Raw genomic sequence first — 15,781 nt, forward strand, 5'->3', positions numbered from 1 at the left:
TTCATCAAGATAAAAAGCTTTTGCACAGCAAAGGAAATAGCTGACAAAACCAAAAGACAACCAACAGAATGGAAGAAGATATTTGCAAATGACATAGCAGATAATGGGCTAACATCCAAAATCAATAAAGAACTTATCAAACTCAATACCCAAAGAACAAATAATCCACTCAAGAAATGGGCAGAAGACATGAACAGACTTTTCTGCAAAGAAGACATCCAAATAGCCAACAGACACATGAAAAAATGCTCAACATCACTCGGCATCAGGGAAATCCAAATCAAAACCACAGTGAGATACCACCTCACACCAGTCAGAATGGCTAAAATTAACAAGTCCAGAAACATCAGGTGTTGGTGAGGATGTGGAGAAAGGGGAACCCTCCTGCACTGTTGGTGGGAATGCAAGCTGGTGCAGCCACTCTGGAAAACCATATGATGTTCCTCAAGAAGTTAAAAATAGAGCTACCATATGAGCCAGCAATTACACGACTGAGTATTTATCTCAAAGATATAAGTGTAATGATCCAAAGGGGCACCTGCACCCCAGTGTTCATAACAGTAATGTCCACAATAGCCATACTATGGAAAGAGCCTAGACGTCCACTGACAGATAATTGGCTAAAGAAGATGTGGTATATATATACAATGGAATATTATGCAGCCATCAAAAAATGAAATCTTGCCATTTGCAATGATGTGGATGGAACTAGAGGCTATCATGCTAAGCGAAATAAGTCAATCAGAGAAAGACAATTATGTGATCTCACTGTTATGTGGAATTTAAGAAACAGAGGATCATAGGGGAAGAGAGGAGAAAAATAAGATGAAACCAGAGAGGGAGACAAACCATAAGAGACTCTTAATCATAGGAAACAAAGTGCTGAGGGTTGCTGGAGGGGAGGGGGGCGGAGGGATGGGGTAACTGGGTGATGGACATGAAGGAGGGCACGTGATGTAATGAGCACTGGGTATTATGTAAGACTGGTGAATCACAGGCCTGTACCTCTGAAACCAGTAATACATTATCTGTTAATTGAATTTAAATTTAAAAAATGTTTAAAAATACATAAAAATAATATAAATTGACATGGTCCAGTAAAGAAAGCGCACTTGGTCTGGAAAGAGGTGACTGTAGGTGTAAATGTAGGCTCTACCACCTGACCTAGCTCCCTAAGCTTAGGCAGGTCATTGAACTCTGGTACCTTGGCTTGAGGTAGTATTTTCCTATCTCCTAGTGTGGTTATAAGCCTAGTAGTACCTGGCACAGAATGTTCAGCAATGTTTGTTCCACGCCCTAATCTTCCTCCTTCCCTGTTGCAGAATATTTGGATTTCAGAGAAGGTACAAGAAGCAACTGAAAACGTTTACTGCGAAGTCTGCTTGGACACTTTAGGTGTCCAAGAGTTGGACACCTAAACCTACTATGTAGGCATCTTCTAGTATTTTGGTCGGATAACCTGTCCAAGGTCACATTCCACAGGAAGGCTGATATTCAACCCATATTCTTTTCATAGAATGTGTGTAAATGTTTTTATAGTATAACTAGTAAAAAGCCCTTGTGACATTGTTGAGATATGTACTTTGTTGAGTAGACAACTTTGGGCAAATTCTTAAACTGTGTGTGTTTTCTTATATATGTGACATGGAGATAGTTAATATATATGAGCCATTAGCGCTGTCAAGTCCACAAAGGACAAATGCTATTATTAGCATTATTACATGTATAGCTTTACCAGGTGGCAGTAACTTGTTTCCCCAGCAACCACGTCTACTTTGCCTCTATGTAGTTGCCTTTTTTGGATACATAAGACATGAGATGTGGTCAAGTTTTAGCATGTCAGTACTTGCCTCCTTTTTATTGCTGAGTAACTCCTTTGAATGGGTATTCCACATTTTGTTTATCTGTTCAACACTTGATGGACATTTGGATTGTTTCTACTTTTGTGTACAAGTTTTCTGATGATTTTCATTTTTCTTGCATATATACCTAGGAATAGAATTGTTATAGAGTAACTATGGTTGACATTTTGAGGAACTGCCAGACTGGTTTCCAAAGTGGCTATACCATTTTATACTCCCACCAGCAATAGATGAAGGTTCCAGTTTCTATATCATGGCAACACTTGTTACTTTTATTATAGTTATTATAGTCATCCTAGGGAGTGTGAAGTAGTGCCTCCTTGTGGGTTTGATTTGCATTTCTGTGATGATGTTCAGTATCTTCGAAGATAACGTCTATGCAAATCCTTTGCCCATTTTTTTTTTTTTTTAAGATTTTATTTATTTGAGAGAGAATGAGAGACAGAGAGCATGAGAGGGAGGAGGGTCAGAGGGAGAAGCAGACTCTCCGCCGAGCAGAGAGCCCGATGCGGGACTCGATCCCGGGACTCCAGGATCATGACCTGAGCCGAAGGCAGTCGCTTAACCAACTGAGCCACCCAGGCGCCCTCCTTTGCCCATTTTCTAATCAGTTTGTCTATTGTTGATTTGTAAGTTATGTATTCGAGACACAAGTCCCTTATTAGATGTATGATTTTTATAGTTCCTCTCATTTTGTGTGTTGTCTTACTTTCTTGATGGGGTCCAACTTAACCAATCTTCTCTTTTATTGCTTGTGCTTCTGGTGTCTTATCAAGAAACCATTACCTAACCCAGCATCATGAAAATTACTTGTTTTCTTCTAAGGGTTTTTATAGTTTTGCTCTCAAATTTAGGTCAGTGATCCACTCTAATTTTTGCAATTGATGTGAGGTGTAGGGGTCCAAATTCATTCTTCTGCATGTGGACAATCTGGGTTGTTCCAATAACATTTATTGAAAAGGCTCTTCTTTCCCCCAGTGAATTTTATTGGCCCTTTTGTCCATAAATTAAGGGTTTATTCCTGGACTCTCTATTCCATTGTCTTTATGCCATTACCACCCTGTCTTGATTACTGTAGCTTAATTGATTCTTAGCCCCTGTTGTTTCACTTTTTACCTTTTGGGTTCTGTTAATTCCCCACCTTCACCCAGCCTGGCAGCATTTAAATATTATCACAAATTCTGTATCTTCATCTGAGCCTGCATGAATAAACACCAGGAGTTAGAATATAAATGCTACAGATTTCCATTTGTTTTATTCCTCACACTATACATTTATCAGGGGCAAGAATATTTTTAGGTTCACAGATTTGTTACTGATTGTTTCTAAAATTCTCTTTTCTAATTGTAGGAGAACAGTCATCCTAATATGCCACCAGATGGTCTCTCTCTAAAATCTGTGTCCAGTATAAATATTGATCAGCTTAGAATGAAAAATGAGGAACGGATGCGAAGACTGAATGAACTTCAGAATAAACCGATTAATACAGGTAAATGGCCAGTCTTAATGCTTAATGGAGTATTATCTGTAAGAACTCAAACCTGTTTACAGGGAAATTTTCACTGTTGGCTCGGGGCAGGGATAGGTGGGTTGGAGAGAGATGGAATGAATTTTGAAATCCCTTTGAGTTGTAAGGCCTAGAACCATAGACACTATCCAGGAAAACTTGGGACTCGGGATCAACTTTGCATCAGATTCTACCAGAGGGTATGCTTTTTTGAGTGGATTCTTTTTTTAAAGATTTTATTTGTCAAGAGAGAGCGAGCACAAGCAGGGGGAGGGGCAGGCAGAGGGAGAAGCAGCTCCTCACTGAGCAAGGAGCCTGATGCAGGACTCGATCCCAGGACCCCGGGATCGTGACCTGAGCCGCAGGCAGACGCTTAACCGACTGAGCCACCCAGGCATCCCTTGAGTGGATTCTAAACAGATGAAATTTTTATTAAATATATCCAGCCTTTCTTTGCTTTGAGCAGGGAAAATGCTGGCTAGTATCAGCATCTCATTCCCCTTACTGAAGTGAGAAATTAACTTGACAACTTTTGAGTTCTTTAGGTAACACATCTATTATGAATTTATAGTACTACAAAGGACTTTTTTTTTTGCTTTTTTGCTTGGCTTTCAATGCCACAGACAAAACAAGTAGCCTCAGGTTAATGTTTCTTTTTAGAAGCCAGTGGGGCGCCTGGGTGGCTCAGTCGGTTAAGCGTCTGCCTTCGGCTCAGATACTGATTCCAGGGTCCTGGGGTCGAGCCCCGCATCGGGCTCCCTGCTTGGCGGGAAGCCTGTTTCTCCCTCTCCCCGTTTGTGTTCCCTCTCTTGCTGTCAAAAACTAAAATCTTAAAAAAAAAATAGAAGCCAGGGTTTAGTGTTTTTATTATGGTTTCACTGTCTCTCCTTGCTTGGGTGACCAGCAGGTTGAAGGGTGCTCAGCAAGCACAGGCAGACAGGATGGTTCCTTAGGCAGCTAGTGAGCCCCTCAGTACTAGTTTTGGCAAATAGTAGAGTGGTCTTTTGGGACAATTCCCTTTAGTCTGTTAAGCTACATACAGTAATTTTCTAATAGCAATTATCTTTATTAATTTAAAACGATACTACAATCTCTAGCAGTCAAGGTGTCATATGTTCTGGTGGCAATTCCATATCAAATATGAGCACATATGGTAAATTGATGGGAGCAGTACTTTTCATCATATACTGAAAAAATGGGGACCAGTGGGAAAACAGTTAAGTTTTTTTTTTTTTATTTATTTGCGAGAGAGAGAATGAGAGACAGAGAGCATGAGAGGGAGGAGGGTTAGAGGGAGAAGCAGACTCCCTGCTGAGCAGGGAGCCCGATGTGGGACTCGATCCCGGGACTCCAGGATCATGACCTGAGCCGAAGGTAGTTGCCCAGGCGCCCAGTTTTTTTTTTTTTTTAAGATTTTATTTATTTTATTTATTTGACAGAGACACAGCGAGAGAGGGAACACAAGCAGGGGGAGTGGAAGAGGGAGAAGCAGGCTTCCCGCTGAGCAGGGAGCCCGATGCGGGGCTCGATCCCAGCACCCTGGGATCATGACCTGAGCCGAAGGCAGACGCCTAACGACTGAGCCACCCAGGCGCCCCGGAAAACAGTTCTTTAAATCTGCACTGAGGATTACCTATTCCTCAATTTCTTTTAGAGCCAGTAAGGGTAATTAATATTTAACAGGGATATATTTAAATTGAGAAAAATAGAGCATTTGAAGAATCTCTTACGGGTTTTCAACTTCTAAACTTTTTAACATTGTCCTTTCAAACAGGAGCTTTCTGGTACGATGTGGATTGATTATTAAATTGACTGCACATATCCCTTTGCTGGGCTAATCCTTCACAGACCGGGAGATGTAATTAAAAAAAATAAAAATGACATCACAGGGTAGGAAGACAGATTTTCCTATTATATCTAGTAAGTAAAATACAGAGATAGAAGTTGAGTACATTCAATTAAAGGATGAAACTTAAGGACCTACCTTTTAATGGAGTAGACACCAAACTCTTACTATTAGGTGCAAGAATGGAAGGAATTTCATCTCCTTAGAGCATTGTTAACAGGTTTGGGGTATTTCTAAAACTTTGCTGAATTTAAAAGTTGTATAAGATTGCATACACTTCTACAGTCAACTTAATGTTTGGCACCCTCTACTTTGCTATCTTTGGAATCCCTGTGGGTGTTGGTACCATGGAGTCACACCTATTCCCTTGACCATTTTCTTCCTACCTCTAAAATGCGGGGCCTGGACAAAACTACTTTGTAGAACATAAATACTATGGAGAACTGCAGGGCTGAAATGGGTTAAATTACAGGAAGATCTGTGTTCATTTCACCCTTTGCCACCAGTGTTACCTGAGTCCTATTCCTCTTGCCTCCTTTAGACGATGAGAGTTCACTGCTTGACCCCGATGACATGAAACACGTGGGGGACGATGGATCAAACTCTGTAGCAACTGAGCCCTGGCTCCGCCCAGGCACCTCAGAAACGCTGCAACAATTCATGGCTGAGCAGCTGAACCAGGAGCAGCAGCAGGTTCCTGGAAAACCAGGCACTTAAAACTGGCAGGGCCTGTCTACTGCCCACGGTTAAATAAATCTGCATTGGACCCAGCAGTGCCTTTTAAGGTGAAAGGAATGTCAAATCAGAACCTTTAATAAGTGTGCTACTTTTGGCCCCTACCTGAAGTTACTTACACAAGTTTCATCTGTATATAAGGTGTATTTTTTCCCATGATGTATAATGATGTATATATTATGTACATAAATAAAAGGCAATGATTACATAACAGGATTACCTAGAATTATTTTTGCACAATTTTGCCATAAATTGGGGTGGTAATGAACTCTTGGAATCAATTACCATATGTGCATTATTTTAAATTCTGCTTGTCAGTAAGATAAGGTGAATAAAAGAGGTGTCTTAACAGTATTGTAAAACCTGAATACGCTTGTTGTATGTACATTTGCCACAGTCATCGCTATTCAAAATAATAATTCCTGTAATAAATACATTCGTTGTAGCTGTATTTCAGTTGCTAGGTAATGAATCAAATGTGCTAGTTATTTCCATGTCATTTATAGCTACTCAGTATAAATGATGGGGGAATCGTAACTGATTTTACTCCCATGAGCCATAAACTAAATGTCACATCATCTTTTTGCCGCTATGTTTATGCAAATGAAGGCATTATTTACTAATTTATATGACTTAAATACTTGATAGAAATAAATTATTTTTTATTACCAGTGTCAATTTATTTTAACTGGAATTGAGGTTTCTAGACGAGGTGTTTTAGAAGTTGAAGACAGGACCATCAGGGGCCAAGGACAGAGACTGCATCACCATGGACCCTTGGATCAGTGAGTCAGTCTTCCTAATCACTCCTTAATCACATTTAAAAAAGTAAAGAAAGATTAATTCAAATTCTGGGAAATAATTCTTTGGTCTTTCTTTAGCATTATGATGGCTGAGAACACCCCCAGGTACTACTTCCTGCACATTTCCACTGATGGAACTAATGACGGACAGGATTGACAAGTTTACTGCAAATGTGAAATTTCTCCATTTTGAATTTTAGCCATACATTTTATACTCAATTTTGTAACCTATCTGTTGTTTATTTTACTGTGAAGAAGATTTTTCCTGTTATATCTTCATCTGAAACACCCATCATCTGAAACAAACACCCATCAGCAAGGTCAGGGTGGTTTCCATCTTCCAAGGTGGGTGACTCCCAGCTCTAGTGTCCAGCTGGGCTTGCACAGGGCTGTCTTGGGGGGTAGTAAATACGGTACACCTATAAATGCATTGTTCAGTAACTCATCTAAGAGCGGTATGAGAGCAAACACTGCACACTTCTATTTTTAAACACAGTCATTATCTTGACATGTTCCATTTTTCGTTCAATGCCATCGTACCATACAACTTGAACTGACTCCTAGGACACACAATGCCCCCCTGACAAACTGCCCCAAAAGGGACTTCAGCTCTCTCAGCATTCACACAGTATAGCCTTATTTTGGGTTATTAATACACAAAATTTTAATTATGAATATCCTATGGCTGAGAAAGCACGATCCTAATGCCAAAAGAAGAACACTGAATTTGTAGTTCTGGCCAAGAATATTCCTAAGTTGTTCGGCTTTTAACAAAGAAAGGATCAATGAAACATGGGGCTGTAGATTACACAGGTTTTGATTGCACGGATGAAATAATCCAAAAACTTTATTGACCTATATAACCTGATTAGAATATGCCAGATGAGAATCAGTATTGTACAGAAAGTTGTACAGAATTTTTTACATAGAAAACTTTACATCTGTACCATATACATTTTATCCATCTGAAAAAATTTTCTACATCCACTGTTAATACGGAATGCTTGACAATCTTGTCTTTTTTTAACCATCAGAGCACAATTCACAGTATGAATACATTTCCAGTAAATCTAACTCCCCCAACCATGCCAGATTTGTTATTTTAACATATTCAACATTAAATTCTGTACACAGAGTAAAATCTACATCAAGCCCCGCCACCCAAAAGAAAAAGAAAGTGACAGCAACCTAGATTCATTTTGCAGTGATTCAAGTTTCGGTCCATGAAGGATCAACTCTATTTTAATGGCTCATCTTTAGAAGCCCTAAGAGAAGTATATTACAGGTAGTTAGGTCAGTAGGAGTATTTTCTACCTTTTTTGTTGTTGATCATGACAAGCGTCAGCCACAACAGCTTTCTGGGCATGTTAAACCCTCAAAATTACCAACCCCTCCCCCCCCCACCAAAAAGGGCAAAACCAAAACCCCCACAAAATAAAAAAGACAAAAAGTTCAACCCAAATGTTTAGTGCATTTGACAAAATATTATAGGTATTTAGCAAATGAATAAGAAAATAAAGAAATTAAAATAAAACAGTGCAGGAAGAACTATATAATGTTTAAGATTTTTATATTACAGACCTGCATCTCTGTACATTTTTCACAGAAGGATGATTACCAGTATCTCAGATAGCCTGAGTGTGCAAAAATCTTCAGAATAAGAATACCATAGTTGCTAAATATCTTTTACCATGAACAATAATTTCTTCTTCTCCCCCCCACCCCCCCAATTATAAACATTTTATCCTTCAAAATACAGCTCTCCTGAGTTGTACTTCTTGCAGAAGTTCAAATCTTTACATCTATAGTTCTTTGGGTAAAGTTTTACTTCCACACCTGCCGAAAACTGTGGGGCTCTCCCTGCCGCCAAGGACAGGGAAAGGACACATGAACACAAGCTGACACTGTGGAAACAGGCTTTCTGCTCAACATGAGCCCAACATGACAAACAGAATCCACCAGATTACTAAATAGGGACTGGAGCGTTGCGCAAGTTTGAGTTACAGTTCTAAGCATCTTTACCAGTAACCCTCAGACACCGCAATTCAGAGAAACCATTTTTCAGGTAGGAAACCTCAGCTCCAAGGTCCTTTTAAAGAGCGGAGGGATGTAAACGCCAACAGAACAATACCAAGTTGCCATCATTGCTTGTTTATTCCAAGTTCCTGTTCAGGTGGTTGTGATATCTGAAAAACTACTCCAATTCGCAGAAAAAATCTTCTAAGAACGGCACGAAGTTCAGGAATCAAGTCAAATTGCATAATTTCACATAAGAGAGGGTAGTAGAATGATGCATGAGCTTTAAACTGGGGGGGAGGGGGGGAAATAAATTTCTCCATTAGTAATGCTTGCATTCCAAACCACAGCAGCTCAAATGCCTTTAGCGTCAAACCACTCTGGGGCCTGCACTGATCAGTGAAGACAGAGGAAAGGCATCTGCATAAAGCAGGGACTATAGTGATTATGGAACTGAAAGAGAAGTATTCAAAAGACTCAATACAAACATTATTCACTTAGCTATCCTTATTTTGAAAAACATTTCCATTTCCTTGACAAACTTATGACAAACTTTTAGTATTTATCATTGTTTTTCTGGATAATAAGCAAAAGTAAGACAAGCAGGAACCACAGCTGAGTTTTTATAAGCTATGGGTTATTGAAACAATCTTGTTAAAGAAAATTTTCATTTTTATGGAAAATTCTACCTAATAGTGCAATACAAAATTGCAATCTCCAGGCAAAGATCAGACTTCCCACATTTACAGTTCAACTGATGTACTGTGGTCGTGTTTGCTGGAATTCCTCAATCTCTGAATCGCTCTCTCTGCTGCTCTCCACACCCCATGAGGGACTAGGTAGCAGTGTGACCGATGGTGGCACGAAAGCCCACGGTGGAACCAGAGAGACTGGGGTTTGGAGTCCTTTTTGGCCACATGGCTGCTGATGCCTTAGGTCACTTCTCCAAGCTTTATCCAGCCCAGAGGGAAATGCATGTGGACTAGAGCACGACTTCGGACAAACATCTCTATGGCAGCAAGTGACACCACACAGCCTCTCTGGGGCCCCGTACACCACTGTGACCCCAATCTCAGGCTACCTCACTAGACATTTTTAAACCAACTCAGGGATCATGGCAACCCGTTTCCAAGTATATGAGCTGTAAGTTGCTGTATTTTTTAAAGCGGGAAATGCGTATTTTTGAAAATCTGCACTATGTATTTATATTTAGTTACATATTTTTAATTTATCATCATTTCTACTGGTTTCATATTCTTAAATGAGTTTATGGCCTATTCACTAGGGCCTCTGTGTTACATGGAACCAATAAATATGCCAAAGGAATGGCTAAAGCCTGGAGCACAGGCCTGGGACCCCGGTAGGGGCAGAGTCCAGGGCCAGAGGTTGGGCAGGGTGACAGTTTTCAAAATGGAGGACAGACTTCAGAGGTCAGGATGGGAATTGCAAAGTATGGGGGACCCAGCAGCTTGGTCAGAGTGTTCCAAAGGACACTGATTCCTTCTTTACTGACTCCCCTACAAAGTCACTGCTTAGAGAACCAAGCAGGGTGAGGAGGGAGAAGACTGAGGGCCCATGCGGAGACGGGCCACCGTGGTCCGGGACAAAGTGGCACCACAGCCCGGGCTTTGCTGGATCTACCTCCGAGCAATGGGTCTGCAAGCCGGCGCCCCTGCCTCCCACTTGAGCCTGATGCTGGTCAGGCTAGAAATGCCGGGCTGGAGAAGACATCTCATACTTACCCTACTGTCGCTTATCTTTAGAACTTTAGTTAGAAACAAAAGCAGTAAATTAGTCCAGGCTTCCCGGTGACTCTCTGACGTCAGAGTAAGGAAGTAACTTAGGGCTTCGCTGCAGACACTGTAACAGAAAGGGCTCACTTTGGCATGTGCTGCATACGTGCGGCTACGGGTGTTCACAGAGAAAACCGCTGGGACGAGGCGGGGAGGGACTATTAACTATCAGGAACTGGTTACAGTCTGTCTGCTAACACTAACTGCAGTATCAACATAACCGTGTCCTTTTCAAATTAGGAAGAAAACCGGACGTTAAAAGAAGCCAGTGCAATGTATCAGGAAACGCATTTTCTAAAAGGTCCCCCGAATTTCAGACCCCTGTGCGGCAGCGCACGTCCAAGCCTGGCATCAAGAAACCGGGGCTGAAATCGGGTGGGTCTTCACTCACTGTGAAGGTGTAGACACTTCTGGGTCTTAAAAGTCTCATCAGTAAAGTGGGAAACAGGGACTAAGTCATCTCTTGAAGTTCTAAAATGTACTTAACTGGTCTCTGAGAACATCTATTCCCTGAGAATACACAAAAATACAATGCAGAAGACAGCAGTCTTTCTGAATGGCATGTTTCATTCTTAGCATGAGTTTAAAATTTAAAGGACAGAATCTTAAGTTGTCATGAAGTAAAAGAATGCAAAAAAAAAAGTAACACTAACAAAACATCAAACCTTCTTTCAAACTAAATGCAGGCAGGCAGGTTTTCACTTTCACATATGATTGGTTCGTAAAAATGCGATTATCTGTGGCATGAAAAAGCCTAATGGTTCGTAAAAATGCGATTATCTGTGGCATGAAAAAGCCTAAAAACTCTGAACTTTTAAATTTTAGGAAACTTTCTTCCTGTCCCACAGCGGCAACAACAGACATGATTTGCTCATGCCACCAACTGCGCAAAAGTGCGTCCATCTATAAGACTCTCTAATTTTCACAATCTCTTCCTTGGGCCCCAAGCTGTTTGCATGGTCCTGCAGCAGGGCTGAGATGTGGACTCTGCCACGAGTGCAAACCTAGTGGCCCTTTCCTCCTCTGTACCACGCAGCCACATGGGTCAAAGGCAGACACTGAGCCAAGAGTCTTACTTTAAAAGCCTCTGCTGGACCTCCTCCCAGGCACTAACGCGGCTCTCATCCATGTACATCCGGAAGAGAATGCGCAGCCCACAGGCAAGGCTGCTCGTCTCCTGCTTCAGAAGGTTAGGTTTGGATTTGCCTTTGAAGCCTGTGGAGAAGGGAAGTTGCATGTTACAGAAAGACAAAACCGCCTTGTGTGAAGGCACATCTTGTGCCTGTCCTGAACCCAGGGCCTCAGCAGCCCTGAGGTGGCCCACAGGGAAGGAGTCGCACAGGGAAGGCACACCTCGAGACCGTGGGGGAGGCCCAGCTAAAGGCGATTTCTATGTGGAAAATTTCCCCTCCTTTCCAGCTGTGGGGATAGGAGGTACAAAACAATGTTGGCCTGGGAAAGCGGAACTCTTCAAATGAAACTGCACCTGAAAGCTCCATACAGCTTACAGGAGGGCTCCTGGGTGAACAGGGGCAGACCCCTCAGCAGGAAGAAGGTTTCATCAGGCCAAGGGTCCAAGCATTGTGAAGGGTCCAATGCGCATGCAAACGTGGAACCTGGTGACTTTAGCAGGAGCAGTCCTGGTTGAATGGCAGCAACAACTTGAGTTGAATAAAGGGGAAAAAATATACACTACTCTTCCCAGAAGTTAGGTTGTAAAGGAAAGAGGAGGAACAAGCCATGGGCTTCATTAGGGGTTAAACGATCATTTTAGATTAAATAAAATATGCAAATATAAAGTACCCAACACTATTTCAGAGTCTGATGTTCAATAAACATTAGCTCCCCTTTTTTCTTCACATTCTGCTGCCTTTCATTCTTCCAGCACTGTTTTTTACCTAATACGCACCAAATAACTACTTAAGTAAAAAATTAGATGTCAGTTTAATTATTTACATATTTATATAATTATATTATACTTAAATTTTCCAACTTGTTCAAAAATATGCCTCCCTCCCTCAGAACATTCACTTCCATTCTGAGGTGTGGCCACTCCCAGATAAGTATGGAGAAGTCATTTGAATACACATGCAAGGATTTCATGTTTAGGACCTTCACACACTTTTTCTCATTAAAAAAAGGGCGGCTTTTAGTGTGCTGACAGTATCGACAGGGAGGTCCAGGTTGGGTGAACAAGATGAAAAAATGAATGGTCAAATCAGTCGAACAACAGATTGATTAAACAAGTGGGAAACAAGTTGCCCCGAGCAGCTTACTATAATTACACATTATATTACATATGTATTATATTAGGCCTTCCTACTATTATTAAGGTAAAAAGTTCATACAGTGAAATGCATACACCTGAAGTGTACAGTAATGAATTCTGATAAACGCACACCTCTGGTGCACAACCGTTAACAGTGAACACCAAAGTGTGATGCTCGTGCAGCTTACCTGCTTTCCACAGAGCAGTCCTCTGTTCATTGTTGGAATTAAATGCTTTTGCAAATCTATGGGACTCTAATAAGCAGTCCAGTAGCTTAAAAAGTTGTTGTGATGTTAAAAAGCGGTACATTCCTTGATCCTGTGTATCAACTCGAACATCAAAGTCCACAGCATCTCTCTTTGGAAAACAAACCACCACAGCACGTGCATGCACACAAACACACACACACACACACACACACACACAGTCACAAATTTTAGTAAGTTTAGAATTCAATGCTCCCCCAAATATCAGTTTTAAGAGAACTGAACTTAATCTCTTTTACCTCAACAGGAAATAGGGAAAGGTCTATCTTTTGTCATTAAACTTCCAGAATCTTCCTTCGTGCATCCTAGTCATCCGGCACCACCTCCTATCTTTCCAATTCCCTCCTATTTCCTGACTCCAGGAGCTCTTCCCCTGCCAGAGCCTACAGCCCTTCACTATTCCTCCCTGCCACTTAGGTCCTCTCTTCTCTTATTAACCAGTTTAGACTCCATGTGCTCCAGTTATAATTATTCTCTTGCATAATCCCTCACTCTTTTTAGATTAATTGGCTGGCAAAACTGCCTACTCCACATCGCCACCCACACAGCAAACACGACTGGAGAAAACAGACTGGTTTTAAATCCAGTGGGCTCTGGGTGCTGCCCAGCAATCCTGCACTGCCCTAGTCTGCTTTCCTGGATGACTAGCTCATGTTTTCAATTCTCCAAGCATCTAAAAAACTCTCTTCCCAACCTCATTTGGTGGATGATTTTTCTTCTCCCCTCTATCAGAAGAGACCTCCCACAAACTCCCAAGAGCAAATGGACCAACCTTCCCGTGTTAACACCCCACACACTTCGCTGCTTTCCTATTACAATGCACGAGCGGCCAGGGCTTACATTCAAGACAACCCCCCAGGAGCTGGCACTAGATGCCGTCCCCGTTCACTTTTCAAAAAGATTGTTCTGCAACTGCCCCTGTCTTCTGCATTCAGTTCTCTCATCAGGGAAAATGCTGCAATACTGCCAATCTTAAAGACAAAACAAAGCAAACCCTTCTCTTGACCCCTTCATCCTCCTCCAGCGATTATCCTATTTCTCTGTATCCCTTTACAGCAAAACTCCCCTTGACGGAATTATCAATATTTTCTGCCTGCAATTCCTCTCTTGTACCCATTTCCATAATGCTTTTGTCCTCAACATTACAATTAAATGCAATGTCAAGGTCACTGAAGTCTACCAAATTGCTAGGGGGCGATTCTCAGATGAAATATTACTTGACCCACTGAGGATTTGACAGAGATGATCACATCCTTCTTCTTAAAACATTTTCTTCATTTGGCTTCCAGGACACCACTGTCTCTTGCTCTCCCCTTGCCTCACGGATTCTTATTCTCGAGCTCTTTAACCAGCCGCTTCATCACCAGGAGCTCTAACTACGGAAGCCCCAGGGCTCAGTCGGCAACCCTCCTCTCAGCTGTCCACACTTACTGCCTAGGGCATGTCATTCAGTCCCATGGTTTAAAATGACATTTCTGTGATGAAGAGCCCCCAAATCAAATCTCTAGTGTGACCTCTGCTCTAAAGTCCAGACTGTGAAAGCCAACTTCCTCCTCAATGTAAAAGCTGCTGTCCCCCCACATCCGTACCTGTGCGGCAGCTAGGTTTTCGGCATCTTCCTTCTTGCTTGTGGCTGGGAAGAACACAATGTTGTCGATAGTCTGGATGAGTTCCAGCTGCACAACACATTTAATCAACAGGGCGGCAAACAATTTTTGTTCTGGAAATTCTGTGAGGAAACCCACCCCAATGCACATGCAAACAAAAATTATTTTGAATCCTTTATAATATCTATGACATTACAATGCTAAGGAAACATTCATATGTGTGAAGGTTACCTGCACATATCACACTGAGAACATACTGCTTTTGCACATAAGCACTACTCAATAAAAGTTTAATCAATTTTTAGAAAAGCCTTACAAAATTAATTTTTTAAATAAAAATATTCCCAAGGACTTAGAGCAGTAAATAATGTTCAGAAAGGTCCCACTACAACTTCTAAAATAAGATTTAGGTTACTCTTTAATAAAATGTAACAAATGGATTAAAAGCTAAGACTTTAATAGCATTTACTGGAACTCAAGTTTGACCTTTGAAATAGGTAATGTAAAAACCTATATATACCAAAAGAAAACAACAGGAACTGGATCTGTGAGAAAGGAAGTGAGGGACAGCCACAAATTCTGACAAATGCGGTAATACTGTGGGTTAATCAGAGCACGTTTTATTTGAATCCAGGTTAGAAGTTGTAGCTAACTATATTTTCAAATGCATCCATAAGCAAAGAAGTCTACAAAAGATTATGCTAAGTACATGATCACAAAACTAACCGAATTTCGAAGTAACAAAATGTTCTCCACACTGTGCAGGCAAGATGAAACACAGCTAAGTCTTCTAGCCTGAACGAACCTGCTCAGCAAGATGTTTCTGACAATCCACCAGCCTACAAGGACATGCTCATAGAAGAACTTTGCATTTCACTGACCAAATGCCGAAGCACAAGGTCAGAAAGAACTCAACTACTGAGATGCTGCGAGAGCTTGGCAGTGCTGACATGCGGCTCCAAGGGAGCTCTCAATCCTGGGATGTCAGGGCCAGCTTCTCCAGTGAGCTTTCCAGGAGGCAGATGACTGCCCCAGGGGAGTGGCTGACTTACAATTCTTCAGTCTCTACTTTTGCTT

General features: G+C 41.4%; 2 protein-coding genes across 4 annotated transcripts in view; one reads left to right on the forward strand and one right to left on the reverse strand.

The window, feature by feature from the left end:
• The window catches only part of CSPP1 (centrosome and spindle pole associated protein 1), a 117,397-nt gene extending 110,779 nt beyond the window's left edge, over positions 1-6,618 (forward strand). The window contains exons 25-26 of the mRNA XM_081817125.1: positions 3,213-3,351; positions 5,757-6,618. Of these exons, the coding sequence (XP_081673251.1) occupies positions 3,213-3,351; positions 5,757-5,932 (315 nt within the window). The 3' untranslated portion in view covers positions 5,933-6,618. The remainder of the gene's footprint in view (positions 1-3,212; positions 3,352-5,756) is intronic.
• A 964-nt stretch (positions 6,619-7,582) lies between these two features.
• The window catches only part of ARFGEF1 (ARF guanine nucleotide exchange factor 1), a 144,837-nt gene continuing 136,638 nt past the window's right edge, over positions 7,583-15,781 (reverse strand). For all 3 annotated transcript variants that reach the window (XM_081816075.1, XM_081816076.1, XM_081816077.1), the window contains 5 exons: positions 14,687-14,826; positions 13,020-13,188; positions 11,639-11,777; positions 10,512-10,629; positions 7,583-9,059 (listed from right to left, as the gene is read on the reverse strand). In XM_081816075.1, coding sequence (XP_081672201.1) covers positions 8,895-9,059; positions 10,512-10,629; positions 11,639-11,777; positions 13,020-13,188; positions 14,687-14,826 — 731 coding nt within the window. In that variant the 3' untranslated portion in view covers positions 7,583-8,894. The remainder of the gene's footprint in view (positions 9,060-10,511; positions 10,630-11,638; positions 11,778-13,019; positions 13,189-14,686; positions 14,827-15,781) is intronic.

This window comes from Leptonychotes weddellii, chromosome 4, assembly GCF_054177405.1.
Source record: "Leptonychotes weddellii isolate Sample4059 chromosome 4, ASM5417740v2, whole genome shotgun sequence".
Lineage (NCBI taxonomy): Eukaryota > Metazoa > Chordata > Mammalia > Carnivora > Phocidae > Leptonychotes > Leptonychotes weddellii.